Raw genomic sequence first — 27,514 nt, forward strand, 5'->3', positions numbered from 1 at the left:
TCCTTGAAAACTGTATTGAAAAATATCCTACTGATTTAATGCTCTGCAATTATTTTACTGCTCAGATTTCATTTACATTCCCCAGTTGTGAATCAGTGCCCCACTCTTAGACCATTAAAAAATAAATACTGAGCAAAAACTAATCCAAAACCTACAGCTAACAAAAAAAAAATCAACAAACCTACGATTTCAATCTGAAAATTCTGTGTAGGAATTTCTGATTTAGCTGTACTGGAATGGAATTAAGTTAAGGATAACTGGATTTTTGAAGGATGGCAATAAATGCAGCTTTAAATGGCAATTATAGACTATAATAATAACTACACCATGGCCATAAACTGCAGTGCATGTCTATTTATTAGGCACTGCTGAAGCACAGATGTTCCAATTTGTGTTAACTTTTCACTGTTTTTTGCCAGTATACCAAAATGGGAGAAATTTGTTACATGTTTCAGCTAACTTTTGTATTTGTTCTTTTATTTGTAGCACAAAGGTGCTCATAAAGTTAAGGGAGAGAAAGAAAAAAAATCACTTTTTTTCACTGCTCTTGCTACCTGATAGCAGCAAGAGGTCATATCTTGGCCCTCCAGGAGGTGGTTTGGGTTATCATCTTTCAAAATAATAAAGATTTTTAATTTTAAATTATGGTCTGCTCACATGCAGTACTGTGGTGTCCTGGTTTTGGCTGGAATAGAGTTAATTTTCTTCTATTCCCTGAAGAAGAAAAAAAACATTAAATCACACCTCTGGAGACGAAGATTGAAGATGGGTTTGGTTGGGTTTCTGTGCTTAGCTGTGACTTTCTGAAGGAGGTAGTGACAGCAGCAGTGCTAAATGGTGTCCCTGTCCCACAGCAGTGCAGGGGGTGAGCTGGAGCATGGAATGACCTGGCTGGAAAAAAAAAGTACATGATGAATGTGGTCTCACACAGATTCCTTGTGGCACATCTCAGGGCATGACATAGGATTGGAGTCAACAGGAAAATGGGAAGAACCAAAGGAAGGGTAGTAAATGCCTTGTGGTGTTCCAGCAGCAGCTTCAGCTCCTTGGGGAGGAAATTTAAATTACTCTCCTCTAGAGAAATGGAAATTATAAGACACATCCCCTCTTGCTCTCTGAGAGAGGGAGATGAGACAAAAATCTGGCTACAGGAATGAGAAGGTCTGATTTGCAGAATAAAAACAAAGCAAAAGGAAATAATGGTGTCCCAGGACTGGCAAAATGCATGGTGAGCAAAGAAGCACAGAAATAAGCACAACATGCCTAGATTTACATATTTTTGTGCAGCCTGTAATGAAGAATGCTTGAGTTCTTTAAAAGCCTGTCAGCTGGCTGCTGTATAACCCTTAGAAAGATGAACCCCAGCCCTGAGTGCCCACATGGCTGCAAAGAGCCTGCTGAGCTTTTCCTGGAGCATGAAGAGCATCTCTGCTCCTGGGGGACCTGCATTGCTGGAAGGACTTGGCAGGCAGAGTCAGACCAGCAGAGCCCAGGGAGGGCTCGTGTCCTGCAGGGCTTTCAGAGCACGGGGTCTCCAGCCTTGGGTGTCCTAAAAGGGCTCTCACCACTGCACTTCAAAAGGTGTCAGTGCTTTAATGTGCTCTCTAGCACAGCCAGCCTCCCCAGGCACGGCTTTGCTTTGCCACTCTCTCCATACAGAGTCAGATTTCTCAAGCAGTTTGGTCCTTTCAGTCCTTTAGGAAAGATGTTGCTGTTCCCTGGCAGTCTGATATTGTGGACAGCCTTGCCATGAACCCTTTGACTCCAGGCAGCCTACAAATAAGAGAGGCTTTGTGGTGAAATCTTCTTCCCAAGCTGCATTCGAGGCTTTGGGGTCCAAAGGCAGTGTCATTTAAATAAATATACATATACACACGCACACACACACATATATATACACATAAAAATTATTGAGAGTTAGAATTATGTTTCAACAATAATCTGTTTTTTAAAACATTTCCCCAATTTTTTTTTGTAGGAAGTACTGTTCCTTAGAGCTATGGCAGTGGGATTCAGATGCCATAGAAACATTCAGATACCATCCCTTAGCATTCAGAAACCAGAGAATATTCAGATACCATCCCTTTTTGTTTGGGATGTTGGTTTTCCTCTGTCTTTGCATTTTCTTTTATATGGTGCTTGTTTCTGCACAGTACCTCAATAATGCATTGCAGCTAGGAGGTACAGCTTAATATTCACCCCTCCTTCCCTAGGGAATAGATGTGTGAGGAAGGCTTTTCTTTCAGCAGGCTCTTTGATGTTCTCTGTGTGTGTGTATGTGTGGTCATGTTTATAACTTGTGTAAATGCCTGGCACGATGGACACTGAAGCCAAGAGCAAAGAAACAGAACATAAATTTCAGTATCTCAAACCTTATCATGTCCTGCTCAGCATTGTTTTTTGATGGAAGCCAAAAATTTCAAATTGGGTGCAAGCGACCTAAGTTTGAATTTATATATAAACATGAAATGGAATAAGACCAAATATTTAGGAGTCTGTAGAATGTTTTAAACAACTAATCAGTGGACATCCAATTTCAATAAAACATTAATTTAGTAGAGGCCGAAATATGGCTCTTGCTTAAATGGGTGAAAGAGGCAGAAAGAGAAAATGATTAATTTTAAAGGATGGTGCTGAATACTTAAATAGGATTTTCAGCAGTGGGATCACAATAAGTTGTTACATGGCTTTTAAACCCTAGGCTGAAGTGCCTAGGGCATTTTTAAATCCTTTGAAGCTGCAATGGGATTTTTTTCTTTCTGAGCTACATCTGTGTGTTTTTAAGGTTCCAGAGAAGTTCTTACCAAATGTACTCAGAGTGTCAACACAGTTTTTGTATTTTTAAAAGCCCACACTAAATTTAGTGCTAAGTTGATGCTTCTTGGCAGGCCTAAAGGGTGAGCTGGGGCCAGGCAGGAGAGGTGGAGCTCCTCTCATCTGAGGTATTTCTTACCAGTCAGGATGGGCTGCAGCTTTGTAGTGTAAAAGATTTTATGGCCAAATCAGGAGTAAATCTACATTTTGGCTTCTTGCACGGGTTGCCCAGAAACATCAGTTTAGTGTTTGTTATTGCATCCCATAGGCAACAAACTCCCTCCAGTCCAAGGCTCAGTTACAGCAGAGTTTTTTGTGAAAGACCATGGCCAGCAGCAGTTCACATTGCTGCAGCTGAGCTGCTTGGATGGTTATTTCTCACAGGGAAGAGAGAAATCCTGTCCTGTTCATGAGCAGGAGAAGCTCAGAGGCACTGAGCTGTCCTCTAGGGTATCTCTGAGCTGTGCACAGGAACTGGGATGAGAGAGAGGGGAGAAGGGGGCAGTGTCTTGCCTGTGACACCCCTCACCATAACCCTGAGCTCCCAGTAACCCAGGAAGAGTGAGCAGAGGCACAACTGGGCTCCAAAGGCTGAATGAAGCCCTTCCTCCTGTCCTGCAGGTTTGCCAAGACCTGCATTTCTAATGCAGTTCAAATGTTTGTTGCATAGAAACATTTGAGAATGGAAAAAAAGCAAACCTGCACTGTACAGCTCCTGAAAGGACCATGCTGACTCAGAGTAGGATTCAATCCCAGCCTTCTTTTATTAGGGCTTTGTTTATTTAATAAACGTGCATGTGAAACTTGAAGGAGTTGACACAGGCATTTTTAAGTGTATTCTTTGCACTTGTTAGGAGTGTCCCTGTTTTCCTCACTGCCAGGACAAACAGTGCCTGTGTTCTCCCTCTTGGCCTCCAGGTATCTGGTAGGGCTTTACTTAATTTGCTGTTTGCCTTTCTAGGGATTTTTCTTTTCTCTCAGTCTTCCTTTTCTCTGTAACAAATGAAATCCAGCAGGGAGCTATTATGATATTCAAAGACTAGACAGAGCTAACACACACTAAAGTGAGGGACTCTGGATACAGACATGGAATTTTAGTCTGTTGGCCAGTACCATTGATTTCCCATATTGGATGGGAATCCTGGAGTTATTAACTGTTTCAAATCTACTGCCAAAGAGTATATAGGACATTTTCATACACTTTAAGCACTTTCTGCGTGTTCCTTACTTGTGAGTGGCAAATACAGTGGGTGTAGTGAGCTGCCACCACCTTGGCAAGGGAGGATCAGAGCTGGGCACTGCTGCAGAGTTTGGGGGTCACTTGTGGCTCAGGCACCCAGCCCTGCTCCTGAAGTTCTGGAGCTCAGTCCCTGAGAGAGGCACTGCTGCTGCTTCTCTGGTGGACTTGGGATGAGTCTTCAGCAATGAGATGCTAGAAATGAGGGTTTGGCTTTTATCAGAAACAAAACAACCCCAAAATTATAGCTTGCTCGGAAGCTTGTGGCTGAACAAAGTGCTGGCTCACAGGCTTTCCCCTACAGTTCAAAAATAAGTAGGGAAAAGAAAAATGTAATTTATCTTGATGCTGTTCATAAAACAGAATTAAATTTTAGGCAGCCTCTGGAAATGAAAAGTTCTTAATCTTCACTAAACAAGAACAATTTATTGTGGGTGCACCCAGAGAATCAGAATGTTATACATGTATTCAGTAGTCATTCTTCTGTCAAGCAAGAAAACCCAACTGGATTTATGCAAGCAGAGAAAAAAATCCCAAAACTGCTGAAAGCATGAGCCTAATGAGGCCTCCACTAGAGCATAAAAGCTGTGCGGTGATAGGGGCTTGGAAGTCAGCACGTTTTAATATTTTTGTTAAATTTATCTGATCCTTTTGACCCCTCCACCCTGTGATGTATCCAGAATTGTTACATAGCTTCAAGCCATTTGTATCCCTAGAGTTTCTTTCCTGGTACAGGCAGCAGTGCAACTGATTTTTTTTTTGCTCCTTTAATGATGTGAAACACATCTTGTATGTGAATCATCTGTCATTTGCCAACGACAGGGATGTGGAGAGCGATGGTTGCCCATCCTTTTCAGCATCTCAGAATTCCCAGTGCCCTGGTACCTCCTCAATGGCAAAAGGACAAGCTGATTTGTAGGGTTTGGAAATCCGTGGTCTTAGAGATCCTCCCCACCTTTATTAAGCATCCCTGTCCAGCAAGGGGTTCTGTGCAGGCAGGAGCAGAATGGTTAAAGCGCCCCAGTGTCGGATGGAGCTGCTCCCACTTTGGCTTGTTTACCTTGGCTGCTCATGATATTCTCCCTACGTTCCTCACGGAAGATTCCATTTGTTTTCCCGCAAGAGGGATGAGCCGGTGTGTGAAAGGAGCAGAAATCAGCTGTTCTGCTCGTTAATGCTCCGTGCCAGGGTCCCGGTGAGCACGGCTCGTCGGGGCTGGGGGGAGATGTGTGCGCGGCGCCCAGCGCACACGGGCATTTGCATTTCAAATCGGCTGAGTCAACACAATGTAATGGTCCTGCCTGCAGGTCCTTAGAGAGCCACAGTAGCTGACAATGTGTGCTTAAAGGGAGGGTCTGCTTTTCTTCGTCTTCTTTTTTTTTTTTTTTCCTTATTTTTTTAATTTTTTTAAGCCGGTTTCCATAGCCAATAGTACCGTTCCAGGCGCCTGCACCGGAGCTGTTTAGCAGATGATTACCCCGTCACGGCGGCCGGGATTTTGTTTTATTTTATAAACACCGTTCATCTGGACAGCAAAAAAAAAAACCCAAAAAAACAAAAACAAACCCCCGAACCGAACAGCAACCCACCGCCAAAACTGGCAACACTTCAGAGAGGAGAAGCTGCCGAAGTGTTCGTGCCTGTGCTGCCACTGATGCGAGCAGCTGTTCCCATCTGCACTGCAGCACCGCAGCCTCCACAGAGCCGGAGCTGCCGGGGCTGCTCGCCGGGGGGATTCCGGAGGAAGCCGGCCTTGCTGTCGCCTAGCCCCGAGCCCAGGGCACGCTGAGGATGGGAGGCTCGCAGTCCCTGCAGCAGGCACAGACAGGTGGCCTGGTCCGGGAGCCGTCTGAGGCCATGTAAGTGCGGGCGCCGTGCGGTGCCCGGGCTGGGCGCTGCCGTGGGGGTGTCTGAGGCCTTTGTTCGGCGGGGTGTGGGCGAGCTCCGTGCCGCTGCCAGGGCACCCCGCTCCGTGTGTGCCTGCCACTGTACGTTCTGTCTTTCCGTGTTTTGGGTGCCTGGTCAGTCAAACACAATGAGCATTGCCCGCGAACAAAACCCCAGCCCCTTCCCCGTTCCCGAGCCCACCGCCACCGCTGTGTTTTCGGTTTAAAACGCCCGGCGTGGAGCTCCGTTTCGCTGGGCTTTTTTCAGGGCCTCTCTCTGCACGGATGCTGTGTTTTCAGCATCAGCCTTGTCACATCCATCCCTGCCATGGTGTTAGATCCTCTGTGAAGCGTAAGCAAGGTGTCCTTAGGTCTCTTCTCGTTGAAGGCCGACTTTGAAAGATTTGCTGGGGGAGAGAGGAAAAAAGAGGCAATTCGTGCTTATTCAGAACGAGTTAGTACTTTTCTGGGTGGCTAAATCATATATAAAAGTGCAGAAATGTGCATGTGCATGCGGGAACAGCAGCATCATTTCCCCTTTGTAAATAGGATTTTGTAGTTTACTGGTAGAGGATTTGTCAGTTTACTTGGCCAACAGTCTTTTCTCCTTAACCCTCCACCCCAGGCTGGTGAGCTGGAATGCTAGAGCGTGGACCTTACCTCTGAACAGGTTTTACAAGGACTGCCTTGTCTCCTTTTGTCATTACAGTTATATAAATCACATTTATCTTAACATGTCTGACTACTGTGTTCATTACTGACTATGTATTTTGGTAAGTTTTAGGTATTTATCTATTAGGGCCAGTCTACAAACGAACCTCATATAGGTCTCTTTAAATTTTTTTTTTTTCAATTTAATGTGCGCTTGTTAAGGTAGCTCTGATTATGGTTGAAACATCATTTGTGTGTTTGAGATAAGTGCTTCAGAGCCATTGGGGAATGATAGAGCAGTAACTGATAGTTTTGCCTCTGTAATAGGCCTTACAAGTGGGTATCTGCTCCCTATTGTCATATTCCAGTATATCAGCAGATAGCTTTGCTTGACAGTGTCTTGTTATATTTGTAAGATACAGGCCTAACAGCATTTCTGCATCCTTTGTTCTTTTGATGGGTAGCTTCAGCAATTAATATTTTTTCCCCTATAGTTCATCTGACATTCCTACAAAAAGCCTCTATTTTAATAATATGGTGGAATAAATGGATGCCTCATTGTCTTTAAAGCACTATAAATGACATTTTCATCTGCACACACTGCTGTTGATTATTAGCAGCGGTCCAAGGACTGGGCAATAAAAGACACGTTGTTAAAACAGTGTTCAGGCTTTTTGTCTTCAATTTTCACAGCCTTTTAAGCATTCGTTGTTTTCACATCCACATTTCACATCCACAGCATTCTGTCGGATGAACAAGATCAAGGTGTATATATATATTTATATGTATATAGATGAAGGTGTGTATATATATATATATATTTATACATTTGAGGGGCACTTGAGTAAATTATATTGTCATCTCTCTCAATGACTCCTTTTATATACAAACCTACTCATGTTTTGCATTAAGTCATTCCTGTGGGGTTTCAAGATGATCTTTTAAGGGCTGACATAATCAACAGATGCACTTTTAGCACAGGCATCATTCAGCAACTGTTGATGTCATTGGGAAGAGTTTGTGGAAGGTATTACTAATCTTGTATTAAATAAATCACCAAGAGATTGTGCTGCTTTCTTCAACTAAATACTCTTCAAAATGAGATAAGAATGGTGGTGTTTCTCTATCATGGGCCTGTTCTATAAAACAAGAACATCCTCATAGCATGTCGTGGTCATCAGGTCTGGTGTGAGGTTTTAACTTTCTACCCTTATCACTGTAACTTTTACCAGTGCTTTTTAAATGAGGTTGCATTTGGCTTGCTTTGCACACATAAGCAAATTCCTTAATGGCAGTGATGGCTCAGAGGCAGAAACATCTGGCCATGTCCCAGGCAAGTTGGGCAGCTGCCCACGCAGCTCCAGCATCCCTGAAGCCATCACTTCTGCCATCAGCAGAGGCTGATTGCCCTGCGGAGAGCTGCTCCACAAAGGGAGAGCAGGGTTGGCTTTGGCTGCCCTGAGTTCATTAGAGTAGGGGGGTGTCGGTCAGGAGTCATTGCTGGAGTAGAATAGCACCAAAAAAACTACAGAGGCAAACGAATTCCTTAAATAGCTTTTGCTTTAGGAGTTTCTCCGAAGTATCCAAAGTCCATCCTATGATGGGCTTCTTGATTAAATGCTAGGGAAAGTTGTAGAAATAAATTGGTGTTGGAATCCATGCTGAAAAGGGGTCTAGGTTAAGATTTTATCTATGGTTAAATATGCCCTTTTTGCATGCATATGCCAAATTCCAAATTTTAATGTAAATTTGTTTCTGCCAGGATAAAAGTATTTGCAATAAACTCACTATTGCTACTGACAGCCCGGGGTGTTCTGTTGCTCATTGTGGATTGTTAGCACTCACTGGCAGCAGACAATTGCCCTTTTAGTTAAAGAAAAAAGAAAAGTCAAATTGGAATGATAAAAAAGGGAGAGCCCAAGGGAAGCCCCTGACAATAAAAGTTAACTGCAGATGAAAGTGGGGTGGCTCAGACCTCGCTGCTGACGTTATGAGCTCTGTCATGTGCTTTGCAAATCGCAGCAGGCACCCTGGTGGTCACAGATTGGGCTCAATCAGGGGCACGTTTCCATCAGATAATAGGAGTGGGCTCTGCTGAAATCAGAGCCAGTGACAGCGAGATGATGTTCAGTGTGCACGGATCTGTTGGGTGCACACACACAGCTGGAGATGGCTCTGTCTGACATGCCACTGCTGCCCTGCTCAGGGTGTGAGCACAAATCAGCTTGCCAAGTGCTGCCACCTTCATCTTCAGTGCTTTTATTTGTAAGAGCAGTATATTTCTATCTCTTGGCAACGTTTTTTAAGTATTAGCAAACTGGAAACGTTGCTAGGGTTTTAAATGCTGGGAGCTCTTAGGCATTTGTCATCCCTGAATCATATTTTTTTTTTAAGGGGAAAGGGTTTCATTCTCCTGAGCACGAACCACACCTTGCTTTTCTGGTTGCATTATGGTTGCTGTCTTTGCAGCAGCTGGCAGGATTTACATTCAGTGCCCATTTCTTGATCAGCCAAAGGGGTGCTGATGTGTTATTTCCTCCCATCAGGAGCTTTACGTGCTGCGTCTCTAATATTTGCATCCCTTGCCAATCCAAGAGGAAAATGACTGAAGCCTGAGCCAGCTCCCACTGAAGTTGATAGTGAAATGCCCACTGACTTCAGTGGGAGCTGGAGCAGGCTCCAAGAAAGAAATTGAATGTCACTGATCATTGGTAGCAGGCCAAGATGCTGGTGTCACAGTGGGTTGTTTTTCAATATTTCTTCTGCTGCGTGGTCTTTTCTTTTGTTTGTTGGTTACAGGAGAGACTCAGAAAAATTTAAACTGGATTGTCTCAGCCTTCTGCACAGGAGATGTGAGCAGTTTTCTTTGTGTAAGGGTCTGTATACACAAGTATTTATAAAAGTTATCACTCCATATGTGTGAAAAAAAAGCCCTTGTTTGACCACTTTTTTGTTGTTGTTGTTTGTTTCTTCCAAACGTGGAAGAATCCGTTGTGTGGTTCTTAAAAGTTTGAAAGAAATCAGTCTGGTGAAATACTTGCACAGAAGTATATGCTCATACATAGGAAAATGCTCCAAATAAATATATATACATGGAAGAGTGGGATATATATATATATATATATATATATATATATATATATATATAAAAATTTAAAAATATTGAAAGAATTTGGGTCTTGGAAGGAGGGGAAGCTGATGTTACTGAATTGATATTTAGTCTGAGTTAATCCCTTGACAGACAGTTCTGCCTATTGTCAGCTTATTATGTGGAAACATAAATTTGTTTTCTTCTTCCTCTTACTGACAGCCTTCAGTGAGCATCCCCCATCAGTAATTAAAGGATGCTCTATCTGCTGGGCTTGTCTACTAAACAGGGTGAATTGCTGGAAGCCATGGGGATGATTTACTTAAGATGTACTGGAGTAACAAGGAGATTCTTCTGTCAAGCTTCCCTGTCTTTCATTCCAGCCTCCCTTATTTGAGCCCAAAGGATCTCATCTCTGAAGTCAATGACAGCGCTCCCTTTGATATGAGAGGTGGTTACATCAACCACTTCTTCTGTCACTGGAAGCAGGCAGGTCACGTTTAGCCTTGAAAATAAAATGAAAAGACCCCAGCCTCCCTCAGCCCTGTGTTAACAAGGCACAGCACACGTCTGGCAAACCCATGTGTGCTCTAAAGCTCTCCGTACGGAGTGGAGTGCCCTATGCTATGTGTAATGGAGCTGCTGTCATCTATTATGGATTATGACATGCAGGCAAATTGGAAAATAAAAACCGATGTGAGGTGGTAAAAACATGAATGGAAAGGCATTTCCTGCACATGCATTGTGGCTGTCATTTACCAGCAGAGCTGCTTCCATGGCTGCGTTTGCTTTTTTGCTTTTTGCTTGCCTTGACCCAGCAGTCAGAGGATCTGATTGTTAGATTTAAATCAAAGATGCTCTTCAGTGCTGTGTGTTTCAAGAGGGAATAGTCTGGGTGCTTTGAATGTTTCTCTAACATGATTACAGCACCCAGAAAAGCAGTTCTGTCTCTTACAAGCACATTTCCTTTGTTTTAAGACCATACACCTATCATTTTTATATTTGCTTATGTCTTATGGATACCGTATCCTTATCCACCTCTGGTGCTTTGTGAGGATTTAGCTATGTACCAAGCTTCTTATGTAGTCCAGGTAAACAGGCTTTTGAGTGGCAAGAGGCAGAGTTGTAATTACAGCTAGAAATTCAATGCAGTTTGCATTCTCTTGGAGAAAGTGGGCAGGTTTGCTGTAAGAAGCAAACAAGCAAATGTATTTTTACTTTGGAAAAAGCAAAGAAAGGAAAAGTCTCATTTCTCTTCAGATCCTTAAATGCTCTTAAGCAACCATCTGAATTTAGTACCAGGCTGGGGATATCATGTTTTGTATTCCCATTAGAACCAGCTTAATGGGGAAAAAATTGAATTAGTTTCCTTTTTCCGCTACAGTCTTAAATTTTTTTGTTAGGCAGGTTTTGGCCTGAGAGCCTTCATTGATGGCGACACTAGATAAGATAGTGAGGTCCTTCCTTGGCTCTGGAAACCAAATTGGAGTGTGCACATGAGCTGAATTTTGGTTGAAGCAACTGTGAATATGTCTTAGACAGACCGCAGGACAACTGTAGAGCTCTGTTTCTTGTTTGTTGCTGCCCTGCAGTATTGTTTGCTACAGCTCCTCTCCCTCTGCTGCAAGGAGGGATTCAGAGGATGAATGGATGCTTGGGAAACCTCTGAGAGGAAGAACTGGGGCTGTTGATTCTGTTGGGGCAAATGTGTAAACTTTGAGAAAATCTGTGTCTTTCCATTTTAAGCTTATTTGATTTTGATCAATCAGAATCCTTAGAGTTATGTCCAAATTTACATGGTACAGTTTTCCTAAACAAAAGCAGCTTTTTTTGTAGGGCTTAATGTAAACCAGGTTGTATCTGACACAGGGTACAATTACAATCACATAAGCTCCTGCTCCTTCAGGGCTTTGATTTCCTTCAGCATAAAAACCTGCACTTATTGGTCTTGTTAATAGCAGCCCATTGCTCTCCTTAGAAAGGAGTCCAGCATTGTGCTGGGAAAAGGGTTTGGTGCTAAAGGACAGGAAAGATGAGCAAGGAATTCAGATCCTTTGGTGTAAGTTCCCAAGTGCAGGACCAAAGTGGGAGCTTGGGAAGGGAAGGTTCAGGCTGCTCCTCACCTGGCTGAGCTGAAGGCAGTCCAGCTGGTAAAATAAATGCCACTGGCGATCAGGGATTTGCTGTTTCATCACACTGTGGTGCTGAGTTGGTGCTTCCTGAGCCAGGGGAAGGGAAGGAAAGGGAAAAGGGAAAAGGAAAAGGGAAAAGGGAAAAGGGAAAAGGGAAAGGGAAAGGGAAAGGGAAAGGGAAAGGGAAAGGGAAAGGGAAAGGGAAAGGGAAGTTTCCCTGAGAGTTGCAGCATCACTGACTGTGCCCATGGAGGAGGTGAATGAAAGCAGTGGGAAGTCCTCCAGAGCTGCACTGGGCTGGAGCAGCAGCTGGATCTCACCCACCCGAGGCAAGAGATGGAATGAGTAGAGCCCAAGCAGAGATTTTGTTGTTGTTGTTAAGAGGTCAAGATACATATTTTTTGTTCTTTTTTCCTTCTGCTTGCTGGCCACGTGTCTGTCCGTGCAGCTGCTTTAGGTGTTGAAATGGAGGAGTAAGGGTTAGAGAGGATCTTGCAAAGTCCTGTAGGGGGGCTGTGCAGGGGTCAAAGAGGCAGAATATGGAGCAGGTTGAAGGCAGAGGGTTTCTCCTCCTCTGTTTCCTTTTCAGTGAAAGTTCTCCCCGCCTCTCTTCTCCCCCTGTGTAATCCTTGTCTCCTTTCCGAAAGGAAGGGCCATCCACAGGCACTGCAGGAGCGCAGCCTGTTCCACATCCCGGTGTTTTCAGCATCTCCATGCTCCCAGGATTGGCCGGTCCCCAGGAACGGCAGGTGTCACACATCCCCCCGCGCTGTTTTGTGCCCAGATCCTGCTTTGGAGCTGCGTGGCAGAGCTGAGATGAGGCTCTGCAAAGCCACATCGTTGCATTTAAAAGGTGGCTGCAGTAAACAAAGCAATTCCCAACCTGTGGCTCTGGCTCCTGATGAATTATTGATCCGTTTCCCATTGGTGATGCTGTGTAGCAGGAGCACAGGCTGCTTCTTCGTGGGGGCACAGTTCACATGATGATGTTTCCTGGATTAAAATTTTAGACCTTGGGACTAAAAGAAGAGGAAAGATACCTGCCAGGGGTATTAAATATTTCAACATCAACCACTGATTCAAACCCCAAGCCCTAACCCACTAGGGTGAGCAGAATGCATCACTGGCTGAGATTATTGTGTATTAACTGGTTATGTTTGTTTTAAGCATTTTCCACCTTTGATATTGGGGTAGCCTGCATCTTTCTTAAAAGATTTCTGTGGTTGAATATTCAGCAGCCTCTGGTGATTTAGGGACGCATTAGTATATTTGCAGTTGTGATGTCTGAAGAAGAGTGCCTTTAATTAAATTGCTTTTTCCTGTTGTACCTCAGAGAATAAAGCATCTGCCTGAGAAGAGTGTAGGGATTTAAAAAACAATTTCAATTCTGAGTCCTGTTTCTGTGGCATAGATATTTTCATTATTCAGGCTGAAGCCAGTAAAAGAGAAAGCAGGCTGGCCAGAAAGCATGGAGGATTGTTTTATGATTCATTTATATCAGTGGTGTTGAAAAACATACCCTGCCAGATCTCAGGAAAAGCAATAAAAAGGAAAAATGTAACATGATTTAAAGCAATATGGGGAACTTCTTGCTAATCAGTTAGAAAAATGATTTAAGTAGATTGAAGTGCTGCTGTAAGTGTGCCATGTTATATCCCGCAGTCTTTTTTCCTTCAGATGTGGTTTCCCACAGCTTGAGACATTTCTCTAGCATTGCTGTGTGAAAGCAGGAAATGGCTTTTGTGGGGGGAGTGGGAATTTGGCTTCTGCACAAAATGCGCTCAAAATTGCTGAATAAACAAGGAGAAAAAGCAGGAAAAAATAATTCCTTCTTCCCATTTCAGTTATGGTAGGAAGACTGCTTATAAGACAATAGGCTAAAACTCAAAATGCAACATTATTTTTAAGATGATTATGCCCTTTTAGTTCCCCTCCACTGCAGTTCTAATCCTGTTCTCTAAATATAGCCATCCTGTGAGGAAAAACGGGCCTTTTTATAGCAAGTGATGAATGTTTAAGGTATTCATAGTTTTCTTTTTGTAATCTATTATAGCAGACACGTTTCCAAACTGATCTGTGTGGCTTGGATAACACAGAAGATATTACTCTCCATTGCTGAAGTCCCACATAATGATCTGAAAGGGGAAGCCATAGCATTTTATTTCTGTTATCTCACCTGTGTTAAAAAAGAAAATGCGGATTCTTGTCTCTGAGCTCAGGCACTGAGTTATCCCAGCACTTCAGCTTGGAACCCCCATTACTGGAAGAGCTGAGAAGTGACTCAGTGGCATCAGATCAGCAGTGTGTGACCATATTCAGCCACTCACAGCAAATCCACCCTGGTGTCCATCACTGACACCTCAGCTGAGGTGCTCTGGGGCAGCTTCAGAGGGTTTGACACCCTCTGGGCTCAGGGTGAGAGGAGGCACAGAACTGCTCAGGGTAGGGGATGGCTCTGACTGCGGGATCACCCTCCTCTTTGTGTCCCAAAATTCACCCTTGTGCCTCCCACGACACATCCTTGTGGGCTGGCAAGGGCCATCTTTGTTGTAATAGTGGTTATTTTTCTGGGGAGTTGTGTTTTCTGAAGGAATATTTAAGCTGAAGTAATATTAAAATCTTCCTCTGGAGAGGAGCTCCTGCCCTGCTTTCTGCACACATCCCTGTCAATATGAGCTCTTGTGCCGTTGTCGTTTCGGTGGAATGGGATTTGTTTGACATTTTAAGTGAGAATTGCAAAGGATGCCTCTCTGCTGCTTCATGCTCAGGCCATAAAATGAACATGTGATGTTATCCTGCTCTTGGGTTGAGCAGAAAGCCTTTGCTGAGGAAGGAACTGCAGATGATTTTGTGGAATATTACTCTGAATGCAAAACATGATTGCTGTTTAAACCTTCCAGTTTTGATTGTGTTTTTTACAAAAAACCTTTTTTTTTAAATGGCCCTCATTTTCTGTGTCCTACAGTATTGTTTTTAATTAGTGCTTTAATGCATCAGAAAGCAGAATGAAGAATGGAGATACCAAGGAAATTACCCTCATCCCAGTTCATGGATTTCTTCTATAAAATTACTTGAAATTGCTGTGATAAAAGAAGCTGGAGTTGTACTTTCATTGAGCCATATGCAGTTTTAAAGTAGAAATAAAAGAGATCTGTGAATCAGCAGTAGTGACTGTTACAAAATTAAAATGAAAAATTTAACATTATTTAAAGCAACATGGGGAACTTCTTGCTATAAAGTAGGACTTTAATATAGGACCTATATAAAGTAGGACTAGAATTATTTCCCAGCATTATTGTTTAAGCTGAAATAATCCTGTGGTGAAATTATAGCTTTGTTCTGATGATCAGACTCTGCAAGGCAGGAAGGAACCTGTAGAATGTGGCAGGTGTGTTGCAGGTGAGTAGTACAAGGTGTGATTGCCTTTCTTGTGCACATATTATATGATGTATAGATTCTGTATGTGTGCCAAACACAGCCAGCAGACTGAAGGATTCCCCTGTAAGGTGATGCACTTTTCAGTGCAGATTCAGCGCTGGAAATCTGAATTCCCACTGACTTCTGGTCAGAGGTCTGGGACATTGTGCACAGCACTGGAGCAGACCCTCAGAGACCAGTACCCTGTGGTTTTCTTGTGTCCACCTTGCAAGTACCAAACATCATTTTATTACATTCTCAAGGCTGTATTCTCATCCTGTGAGTGCACATCAGTAATAATGTTCCTGTGGGATGATGGTGTCATGCCTGTGTGAGCTGAAGGAAAGCTTGGTGATCTGTTTCCTTCCCAACATCATCTTCTTTCATGGTTGCTCTCCTCACAGTATGGGTTTGTTGTGAATTTATTCAATTCTAGCATGGGTGATCTTGTCACTTTGCCCTACAGTAGTGTGAGAGAGGTCCATTAATAGTTAATGGTCAGAAATGTGTCCCTGAAGGAGCTGTCTTGTAAATGGACTGTGGTGACACTAACTGACATGTTGGTACCTGCCCCAGCTCCTGACTCAATATAAGCATCAGATCCAGCCCTGAGAACATTCCCAGGGGGCAGAGGCAGCAGGACAGATGGCTTTCCATGGTCCCTGAAGTGTCACCCATCTTTCAGCTCCAGCAGGCTGGGCTGAGGTTACTGGCTGTGCTCTGCTCTGGGCAGAAGGTTCTCGCAGAATCAGAGTGGTTGGAGTTGGAAGGGACCTCTGGAGATCATCTGCTCACACCCCCAGAGGGGGCACTGAATTCTTTTGAGGCACCCTATAATTCCAAAGGTATGTTTTATTAGAGAAAGGGAAAATAGTTTGTGAGGTTTATGCCTCTAGAGCATAATAGAAAGTTTGTGAGGTTTTATGCCACTCACCACATATATTTGCATTGTTTTCTAAAACCATGTGTTCAGCAGATCTCTGGGTGCTAGGTTTGATAGGTAGACTAATTCCTATTTGATAGACACCAAATATTAATACCTAAATAATTTTAGGTATTAATATTTGGTGTCTACCAAAAATTAATACCTAAAATAACCAGATAACTCCACCATTCCATCTCTGTTTTCTGTAGGTAGCTGTACAAATTTAATATCAAAATTTAAAATCTGTAGGGATGTTTCATATTCAAAACATGTAATAGCTAACAATCAGGTTAAAAGAAACTAATTATTGGGGAATGTCATGTTAGCTGGAAGTCACTGGATAGGCAAATATTTAAAAATCACAGAATAGAAAGTTGGCACATCTTTGGTATTATCCTAACCTAGTGCTGGGATTAAGACAATGACCTTTTGTTGTAGCTGTAGAACATTCTTGGTCCTCTTGAGAAGGCCCTTGGGTCAGCTAATGGCTGCTGACCTGAAGTGGTAACTTGATCTCCAGGAAAGGAATTACCATTTGGACTCTCCTGATGTTTTTGAATTATGATGCAGAGCTGTGTTTGTGAGAGTCTGAAGGAAAAAAAAAAAAGAGTAAAGACTGTATATGTCTCTGTATCAGATTTGTGTAACTGAACCACAAGTGATGCCGCCGGCAGTTTATATACAAGCACGAACGGGACGGGACTACTGATGGATGTGTCAGTTATTTAATTTTATATAAACAAAAGGGAAAAGCCCAAAATGTAAAATGTAATGAGCAGTCATTTGCCCCCTGTGGACTCTGCATACATTTACAACAAAAAGCTGTCCATGCTGTTTAAAGGTCCCAGTCTGGGTGGGTAAGGCAGACTTGAGCTGAACTCACCAAGAGCACTGAACTTGATGAATTTCAAAGGTCCCTTCCCACCCAAAGATTGGGTTTTATGATTCTGTGTGTGTGCAGCAGTTCAGAGGCAGAGTAGAGAGCATGATTGGTCTTCATCTGGAGAGATGTGTTGCTGGCACATCCTGCCTCAGTGTTCTTTTTGTGTTGCAGCTTACTTGGGTTTGGGGGATTTTTAAGAGAAGATCATTTTAACCATTGAAAATGACACCTGGAAATCCAAAAGAGTTTTATCAGATTTTTACAGTGAATGAGCTTTGACTGAAATTAATGCATATCTCTGACTGCCTTGTCTCTCTGACTTTAAAAACTCTGAAGCTTGGAGTTACTGAGTGTCTTTCCAGATCTGTCAGCCTGTGTGGGCCTTGCCACTGCAGTAAAAGTGCCTGCTTAAGTAACACACAACCAGATTGACCTCAGAAGGATGCAGCCACTCCTGCACCCTTGGTTCTGGGCTCATCAGTAAGCCACACCTGAATTATTCATGCAGCCTTTATGAGGATCATCTCTGAAAATGATCGATGGAGGTGAAACTACAGAACTCATTCCTCCTTTTTATTTCCAGCTCATCTCCCAGTGGGAGATACCCAGAATGAAAGCCAAAATTAATCTTCAATACTAAATTGAACAATCTAAAAAGTTGGTTGGGTTTTTTCCCTCATTTTCTCTCTGATTGAGTTTCCTCTCATGGTGCATGATAAATTGTTCAGTAAATACTCATGTGAAATTTATACCTTAAATTTATGATATAACAGCTGCAAATGCTTTGCAGGGCCAGGCCTGATGGAATGTGTTTCCTTTAGGTCTTGCCACAGATGGTGCTTTTGCATCAGCACTGCAGTGTTTGCTCATCTGGGTCCTTCATGCCATGGCCTTGGACTCTGTTTGCCTCAGGTCCCTGCCAGTACCTGGTGCAGGAGCTGAGATGATCCCCTGGTGCCAGATTCCTTGTTTGAGTCCTGAGGCTCAGGGAACAGGTCTGCAGAGAGCTTTAATGTGGGTTTACGTCTCCTGGAGGCAATGGGTGTACTTGGACAGACGTTTTCCCCTTGAGCTGCATCTCTAGCCAGTTGTAAAGAACACAGATCTAAAGATGAGATGGGGAAAAAAAGACAAAATACTCATTTCTGTCTCCTCCCCTTCAGGGGCTGCAGCTGTACCTCAGGAAAAGACTGCAGGAGTTATTACCAGTTAAAACTGATCAGGGAGGAATTGCTCATCTTCTGAGTCCTCAGTTTCCCTGTACACCTCCAAATGTCACTCACACTACAATCAGAGGGCAATCTGCAAACATCCAAATAGACCTTTGCCCTCCTTGCTTTCATTGCAGCACCCTCTGAGCACTCTTCTTGGGTGACAGGGGAGCACAGTTTGGTTTTGTTGTTGTGTGTGTGTTGTAAGATTGCCTGGTTTATTTCCTCCCAATGTGTCCTATTTCTAAATACACCACGAGAATGAAATTGTCATGTCAATAAAATCAGAGACAAAACAATTGGTGAAGAGAGTTTTTTGAGTAGCAGGGAGAAGGTTGAGTTTATGGAGTGCTGGCAGGGCATCAGTGATTGTACTGATGGGTAGGAGAGACCTCAATTAATCCAGGACACGTTCTGCTAATTAGGGAGATAAACCATACTTTTTCCTAAGTGCAAAGTTTGGAAGAAAATGTGCAAATTGAAATAGAGTCTGTTCACCTTTGTTTTTGTGGAGCAGATCCCCCTGAAGCCAGTCTTGTTGTTAGTGTGAATCCACAACCCTGGCTGATGGAGAGCAGCTCCTTTGGCTCCATCTCCCTCTCCTCACTCCCAGCACAAGCAGCACTTCTCAGTAATGCAGCTCCAACTCCTGGCTTCAAAAATTCATAATATCACCCCCCATTTCCTCTCCAGATTGTTCATATTGTACATCAATAGATCAGTACTCCATAAAGTAGTCAGGCATGTTTGTTTGTCTTGTTTCCTGAAGCAGGCTATACACTAAATAGAAATTCTGTATAGATTTAACATTAAATGAAGTAACTCTGCAAAAGCCTGTGGGGCTCCCTTGGCACATCCCACTTCCAGTTTTGCTCCCTTGAGCACCTCCATAGGAGGTGATGCCGCTGAGCTCAGTCCTCATGTCAAAGTCCTGCTTTTAAATTTCTTTTATATTCTCTGTCCCTGCTATGCAACGAGAGCAGGGAGCAGGGTGGCACTGGCTGTGCTGCTGCAGTGTCAATATTGGAGGAACCCAAGGCAGATGGCAGCATTCCCACCACAGCCCAAGGCCACAGCTCTGCTGAAAGCCACTTTTTAATGAATTGAATTTTCTGGTGGCAACTGGGGTGACCTCACTCTTTCAGGGCCTGTGTCTGCCTGGCAAGGGCAGGCAGGGAGGAGAGGCAGGGAATGAAGAAATCTCATTCTTGCTTTCCAGCTACGCTGACAAAAAGGCAATTTTTCCTTCTGAAATTGGGGAGGATTTAAATTGTAAGAACCTGTGGTTTATAAAAAAAGGTAATGTAACTTATGAGGCTGGGTTTCCACATGGCCAGAGGTGAGGAAGAGAGGTCAACCCTGGTTCTGCCTTCAGTATTTCCTCCAGAGATTTATGTAACAGGCTGGGCAAGAGCTCAGACTTTCCAGGTGAGAGTGGGAGTGCTCAGGCTCCACAAGTTGATGTGGAGCTGCCAGATTTGGATGGTCCAGTCTTATTCTTGGATTTCCCTGTTCTTCCCTGCCGTGGGACCCCATCTGTATGTGTTAGATTTACTGTTTACTGGTGTCTTTCAAGAAGGAACATGAAAGAGACAGGCTGAAAGAATGTTTTGTGATTTCTACAATCTGTATTTTTTTTGTCTGTTATGTTCATAATCCAAAAGATACGGGTGGAATGATATGTATAACATGTTCTGAAGGTCAGCTCCCACTAATTTCCCAGGCTCCTTCCTGTAGTTCCCACTTCATCATCACTGCCCCACAGACAAATCCTGCAGGTTCACACTCTGCTTCATCCTTGGCTGGAGTTTCAGAATCATACTCTAGAAGGTACATGACTCTTCCTTTGCTGAGAACCTGCCCGCAGCTGGACCTGTGGTGGCTGCTCCTTGTGCAGCTTTGAGTTGGTGCCAGCTCCCAGGGTGTATCGCAGTTTGGCGATCTTGCTTTGCACCTAGAGCTGTTCAGTATCAACATTATTTCTTTTTGTTCCATGTATTCCCTGAGTTTCTCAGAGAAAAGGCATTGTGAATTGAACTGGCTGAAATACATAATTTCCTTTTCGCAGAAAATCCTGTTGTTCTGGGAAAATCTTTTCTTACCATTTGAACGCAGGACTGTGGTCTTAAAAAATACCTCGTGTAAGAGAGATCATCTGTATTTTCACTAAGGAAAACTGCACACAAGATTTAATATTTCCAGGATGCATGTTGACTTTGGAGCATAGTACTGGAATGTGCTTCCAGGCTTTATGCCCTTGCCCAGATCCCAGGCCATGATAAAGGAGATTTTTCTGGTATTAAGCTTCCCTTCATGTTTCTTTGTTAAATAGGATTTTCTTTGTGAGCACAACTGCTTCTCATAACAAGGATTTGAGTTATGGTTAAGACAGTTCTTACTTGATTGTACTAGCTGAAAATCAGGAGTGTTGCATCAGAATCTTTTGGGAATTATTAAGTATTGGCAAAACAAAGCCTTTTTCTGGAGCTCAGGCACCCCAACTGTCTGTCCACAGACTCAAGAGGTTTTCCAGAGTCTCATGCAGCGAACAAAAATACAGCAAGTATTTCTGTTTACTTCAAATGATTTTGCCCAATTCATCCAAGGAAGAGACCAAGTAAACAAAGGGACCTCCTTTAAAAGGTAGATAAACAGGCACCAGTTCTCTCCATAATTTAACTAAGGAGGACACAGAACTGCTCCATCAAGGCAGTTTAACAAATCCTCCTTTGAGTAGGATATGAAAATAGAGGTTTTTCCGTTCCAGTTTCTGTATATGTTACAAGTGCTGTACAGACAGTTTGGGAAAAAGGAGTCTAAACATTATTGTTGTTTGAATGTTACAGAGCTAAACTTTGAGTTCAAATTGTAAAGGGTGAAACATTAATTAAGTGCAGCACAATGAAAAACTACGTGAAAGCCTGAGAGACATGAATTACTTCTCATTTTGTTGGTTTAGATGATAACTTCCTGGGTTTATTTTTATGACACTGGGAAAATATCACACAACTCTGTTTCGCTTTGATTCTTCAACTTTAAAGTTTCCTGAACCAGCTCCATGGAGGGAGGAGAAAGCTTATTTGTTGTTGTTGTTGAATACCTATTGTGAAGCTTTATTTATAGAAGCCCTTTGTTTGCAGCTGATCTTTAAGCTTGAAATATGTAGAACTTAAAACATGGTGCATCTCTGAGGGGATGTGATTTGAAATGATGCAGTGTGCCTGTTCCAGTTTGACTGTCCTGTGGCCTGAGAAATGAGGATGGTTAAAGTGGCATAAAGGGTTTTTGAGGAGCAGATATAATGGAAAGCCAGACACAGTGGTTTTAAGCTGAGTAGGTTTGGGGAGGAAATAAAGAAATCTCCAAACACCCAAAGTTATAACCTAGTAGAACTCTTTTTGCTTCAGGGGTGATGAGCCAGGATTTGGTTGGTGCAGGGTCATGATGTGCATCCTAATGGGGTGGGAGCTCTCTCTGGGATTCTGCAGAGAAGAGGGAGAGGGAAAATTGGGACTACTGTGCTCCTTGAGGTGCCAGAAGTGACACTGGGGTCTCTTCTTCTCCAACCGTCCTAAGGCTTTATACTGTGATAGACTCAGGCAAATGAATGTAAATCCTGTATTTGTACTTCTCCTGACATGGAGCTGCTTAAAATAATCACGGGTCTCAGGAAACCAAACAGAGTCTGGCAGCTCAGAGTAACCTTCTAACTCAAGCAAAATGAGAGGAGTCCTTGATTTGGGCTGGCTTCTAGAGTGCTTCTGGGGGATGAAATGGCTTCTCATTTTATGGCAACACAGAACCACTGGGAAGAGGCAAATCTGTCCTGCACTTCAGCAAATTGCTGTGTTCAATTTACTTCATTACAGACCAACAAAAACTGCATCTGACTAACAGAAATGCTTATTGAATGTATACTGAACATATGTTGAGTGCATATTGAATATGACACCATTGTTACTGCATTCCTTGCTCCCAAACAAAGGATGAAATGTTTATCATTTGGGCTGTTTAAGTATGATCTATCGTTTCCAGACCTAGAAGGACAGTTTCGTATGGCTGTACACCTCTAAGAGCAAGTGGTGTGTCCTTGAATGGTTTAGATCTTCACTTAATGTTTATGTTACTCATCATTTTGTAGAGTTGCTCCCTTTCAAGCTTGTGTTTCACTTGAATGACTCCATTTTGGGTGCTGCTGTCTCGTTCCTGGGCTGGCGCCAACCCATGGTGGTCCCTATGTTTTTGTGTCCCTGTGAGCACATGGTGCCACAAAAGGATTATTGATAATAATCCTGCAGGATTCCATGCATTTTACAGGCTGTCTTACCTTGTGTCGCAAGGTCTGTTTGAAAGGGGCTCTGGTAAAATTCTGCTGGAAATATAATGTAGTATTTCCATGAGAGGAGGATGCACAGGAGTTGGCTGCACCTCAGATACCTTCATGTCTCACCCTTGAGGGCACACAAAGAAATTTGGTGCTGTTTTAGATGTTTGGAAATTCTCTTCATAAGAGTCTTTTTATTTGTATTTTTTAGTAAGTTTAGGTGTGCTTGTGCAAGGGAGTAGCACAGGGGTGTGCACAGAGAGGGCTGAGCCTCCCTCACACAGTGAAGCAGGCTTTGCAGGATGGATTCATTTCCAAGTGTGTGTTCACTTCTGTAATTCAAATTACATAAATCCTTGTCTAGGGAGAAAACCACAGCCATGACATCCTGCTCTGGAAGCCATCCTGGAGTGTCAGATCTCCTCTGGGAAACACAGAGGTAGCCTGAGAGCTGAGGTCTGTGCCACCAGCTCAGGAATCCCAGTGCTGCCAAGCCTGACCTGCGAATGTGAATTCTCCCTGTGCTCACCAGTCTCTGCTTTGATTTTCCCCAGGAGCTCTGACTCTGAAGAAGCATTTGAGACCCCAGAGTCCACTACACCTGTCAAGGCACCACCTTCACCTCCACAGCCTCCCCCTGAAGCAGCAGCAGCAGCAGCAGAAGTTGTTGCAGACGTAGCAGAGCAAGAAACAAAACCTCAGCTGTCTGTGGAAGATACAGGTAAAGAGTGGGACACGTTACTGGGGGAGGTGAATATGCAGGGAGCTGTTTCTCTAAGCACTGGCAAGGAATTAATGCTAATAAATGGGCTTCTGGAGTATTAATTAATTACCCATGCAGAGAGGAAAAAACCCTGTTGCCTCCTAGAATAAAGTAATGGAGAATCTGTCCATAACATTTGAAGAATATTAAAGAAAGAGGTGCTCTCTAGTAAAAACTTTCTTCCTTTTGAACCAAGCTTCTTTTTCTAGGATCTTTACAGAGTCAGTTGAGTAGAAAAAAGAGATGTGGGTTGCAGATGCAGGTACCTGAGTGAGCACTGTTAACTGTGACAATTAACAAAATGCCATTTTCAAATGTGTTACTGGAACAGGAGGTAGTAAAAAAACAGAAATACTGATTTTATAGGAGGAACATGGAGCTATGTATGTATGTGTGGTATACATACGTGAAAATTGGTACATACTGGGAAACTAGAATCTTTGAAAAGGTAGAAATGTGTTTAAAACCCAAAGAAATTCTTTTCCCCCAAAAGTGTTCTTTGTTCTCCAGATTGAGTAATGGAATATGAGGGAGTAGAAAGCATGCTGTTAGCCCAAAATAGCTTTGTTTGGGCTGTCAGATGACAGCTCAACAGCTTGAGACTGAATTCCCCATTATACTGTCTTTTTTCCATCTGAAACTCAAGTCATCTTGATCACCTGGCTAAATTGTATGCAGATAATATTTTTCCCAGCAGTCTAAAGCTGCTAAACACTTGTATTGTGTTTGGAAAGAGTTGTAGCATCCCACCAAAGGGAGTTACTCATTAAGCAGTGCTGTTCAGGATCTTGATTTATGATAGGTTTTTAAGAAGCTTCAAGGATTTTCTACAAACTGATTTGGCAAAATAAAAAGTAGATACTGAGGCACCCTGATGCTTTTTCCTTTCTGCTGTTAGAGTTCCCTCGTCATTGTAGCAAAAGTTATTCTGCATCTTCTTTCCTTTTTTCAAATCTTTGGCAATCCAATGATTACAAAATAAGTGCTCAGAGAACAAAAGAACACACAGGGTTGGAGTATGCTTTTAATTACTTCAGTAGATTATCTTCAAGCCCTTGGTTACACATGTGCTTCCCTGGCACATGTGATTCTTGTCTCCTTCCATCCCAGTTCCCCCTCCTTTTTTTTTTAAGATCTTTCTGAAGAAAAGTAGGAAATTGAATATAGCTATTCACAGCCAGTGTGAACTTTATTGGAGGCCATTGGATGGTAGAGGGGAAACCAGTTCATTTGCAAATCAGATTGTCCATGGGAGGCAAGTTACAGCAGAATGACAGAGATCTGTTCAGTGATCCAGAATGATACAAAACACAGTTATACATCAGGGGAATTTATTGGAGGGGAAGAAGATGCGTAATGTGGAAAAAATCCAAATGTAGGAGGGCAGCACAAAGCATTCATTTGTTTTGGAAATCTTTAGAAGAAATAAATAATGGTAAGACTATAGGTGTTTAGAAATGAGAAAAGTTAAACATTTTGTACTGTATAAACCACTTGAGTGTCTTGCAGTTTATTTATTTCATAAGTTACGCATGTGTCTGCACACAAAGAGAATTGTGACCCCTTCCTTGGGGCTCAGGGGCATTGAAGCAGAGCTCCTGGATGGCACCATACAGCTAAAAATCCAGGTTTCACTAGAGGAGGAGTGAGGAATATGGGCAGCTGGAGAGCCTGGCACAGGGAGAGGCAGCAGTGTCCTGCTGGGCTCCTGGTTCAGCAGCCACATGGCTTTGTCTTCACATGGGATGGGTGACAGAGCGTGTTTGGGTGGAAGGAGGGAGCACAGTAAGTGTTTAAAAGATTCTTTCATCTCTAGCTGACAATAAGTGCTTATGCAGATGGCTGCAGTTGTGTTGCATGATATCATTAGCACAGCAGCTGGACCCCACTGCTGCAAAGGCAAGAGGAGAGGTTTTAATTAGGTTGACTTCAGTGGTCCTTTAGTAAATATGATGAAAGTGAAATAAGCTGGACTGGTGCTGGGTTTGTGCCAGCTCCTGGTGGGGTAAAACCTGCTGCATGGCTCTGGTCCATCAGCAGCAGAGCAGAGGAGGGGAGTCAGTCTGAGGGCAAGTCTGGAGGGGAAGAGGAGTAACAGAGCAAGTGTGGAAACTACCCCTGAGCCCCAGGAATTGCCACCAGTGAGCCCTTCCATTCCTCCCTAAATAATGCTGGGAAACATGGGTTATAATCTAATTGGAGTGTTTGAGGTTGCAGTTGTTATTGTCATTATTTTAAATTATTGTTACTTGTCTCCTCAGCTTCCCATAACAGTGTCCTCTTGTCCCTTGTTTCATCCATCTGAGCACCAGAATGTCCCCAAGCCCATTCTCCCAAATACTCTGGTTTTGGCCAGGAATTCCTTCCTAGGAGCTTTCTGTCACCCCCACTGCCTTCCCCAGATGATTACTGAATTCAGGTTGTATTCACAAGGGAGAGTGAGAGTTGGACTCCCCTGTGTGCATTACAGCCCAACAATCAGGATATGGGGCAGATCCTATTTTTGAGTCCTTCTGGTGCCAGGGAAATTCAAGGTCAGGCTTTCCAACAGAGACATTATGGTCCAGACAAAAACAAACTAAATTTTTTGTACGGACAGCATTCTTCCTCAGTGTTTTTCCTCTTGAAGCCTGATATGGAAAATTTGAGAAGAAACTTTTATATACAATGTTAGAGTACCTCTTAGAATAAATGACAAAAGTATTTTTACAGAACTTTAAACAAGTGGTACTAATTGATTTTCTGACATCAAAGGGTTTCCATAACAAGAAGGAACTTGAAGTAAACCATGTTTCAAAATTTCTAGTGTAAGGCAATTCCAATTCCTGTATGCTTTTGGCATTTTTCCCTCATAATATAGTAACTGGGTGCATGTTGTATGCATTTTCCAGAGGTTTGCCTTTGTTTGCTTTTTCTCTAGAAAACAGAACTGATTGTCATTTTCTTCTATATTTGCTTATTACATCTGTTTAAATGTTATTGCTAAACCTTTCAAAGAGTGTTTCATTTTGTTTCCAGCTCAGCAGTCTTAAGGCCTATTTCCAGTTTATTTCTGCTCTAGAGATGCTTCAGCAAAGTAACCCCTTGCCTTGGCTACTTCTGTAAAAAAGCAACAGGAATTTGTTTTGTTTGTTAATGCACACAGTGTTACAATATTTTATTCATGTTCTCAGGCACAGGGTGAGATTCTTGGGTCTGTCCTGTGCAGGGCCACGAGTTGGACTTCAGTGATCTTTGTGGGTTCCTTCCAACTCAGGATATTCTGTGATTCTGTGACTTTTTATCAGCTTCTAGTTCTTCCATAGCAGGTGCCAGGTGAAAATGCCAAGTGTTAAATATATCATGTAACTCTAATATTTAGGTCTCATCACCTGGATACAAGAAATATGAGTTTTATATTGTTGAGTTTGGGTTTGGGAGTTTTTTTTTATAGTTGATCCAGTCAAAAATTGGCTGAAATCAGAGGAATTTCCCAGTGGAAGGAGCAGAACTTGGATCTTCTTTTTTAATTTATGAAATTTGGGGTTTGAGAAGCTTGCCTGGTTTTTTTTTATTGCAGTGTAAGTTCCCCAGCTATCCTCCATGTTCTTGGAGAGCTTTATATAATTTAATATCTTCTTGTGGGCAGCTCTTACCAGTATAAATCGTGGGCGACTCAGTACCAATAAAAGGCATAAACCTGATTTAGAATGTTGTGCTGGTTTCTTTCTAGGGCAAGTAAATCCTGCCTTAAATCCCAAAGGAACATGTGTAGTATGTTCCTTTGTGCTCAAGCTGCATTTTAATACAATCCTGTAGTGATACTGATTGGCTTGATTTTGTGTTGTAAAAGGACAAATGTCTCTGCTCTCTGAATAGGCTGTTAATGTCAGGCAAGTGTGGTCTTCATGACTTTGTAGTAATAAAGCCTTGAGTACCATTTATACCTCCTGCCCCAGCAATTCTGCTGCTACCAGGAGCGAGCCAGAAGAGGCTGACAGCAGCATTTCTCTTCTGCCAAGAGCTGTTTGCTGAGACCGTTTCACATCTTGTTTCATAAAGAAACAATAAAAATATCGAGCAGCGCTCTGCAGAAATCCGTACTCTTGAGTAAAAGGGATTTGATGAGGAGGAAGTCGTGAAATAAGCAGTTAAAGAAGATTAAAGCCTTGCACTGTGTGGAGCACATAGAATTGAAATGTTG

At 42.8% G+C, this 27,514-nt stretch overlaps 1 protein-coding gene across 1 annotated transcript in view; it reads left to right on the forward strand.

Moving 5' to 3' along the window:
• TACC2 (transforming acidic coiled-coil containing protein 2) overlaps positions 1-27,514 on the forward strand; it is a 116,577-nt gene that overhangs the window by 54,124 nt on the left and 34,939 nt on the right. The window contains 1 exon segment of the mRNA XM_030950686.1: positions 23,123-23,289. Coding sequence (XP_030806546.1) covers positions 23,123-23,289 — 167 coding nt within the window.

Source organism: Camarhynchus parvulus, chromosome 6 (assembly GCF_901933205.1).
Source record: "Camarhynchus parvulus chromosome 6, STF_HiC, whole genome shotgun sequence".
NCBI lineage: Eukaryota > Metazoa > Chordata > Aves > Passeriformes > Thraupidae > Camarhynchus > Camarhynchus parvulus.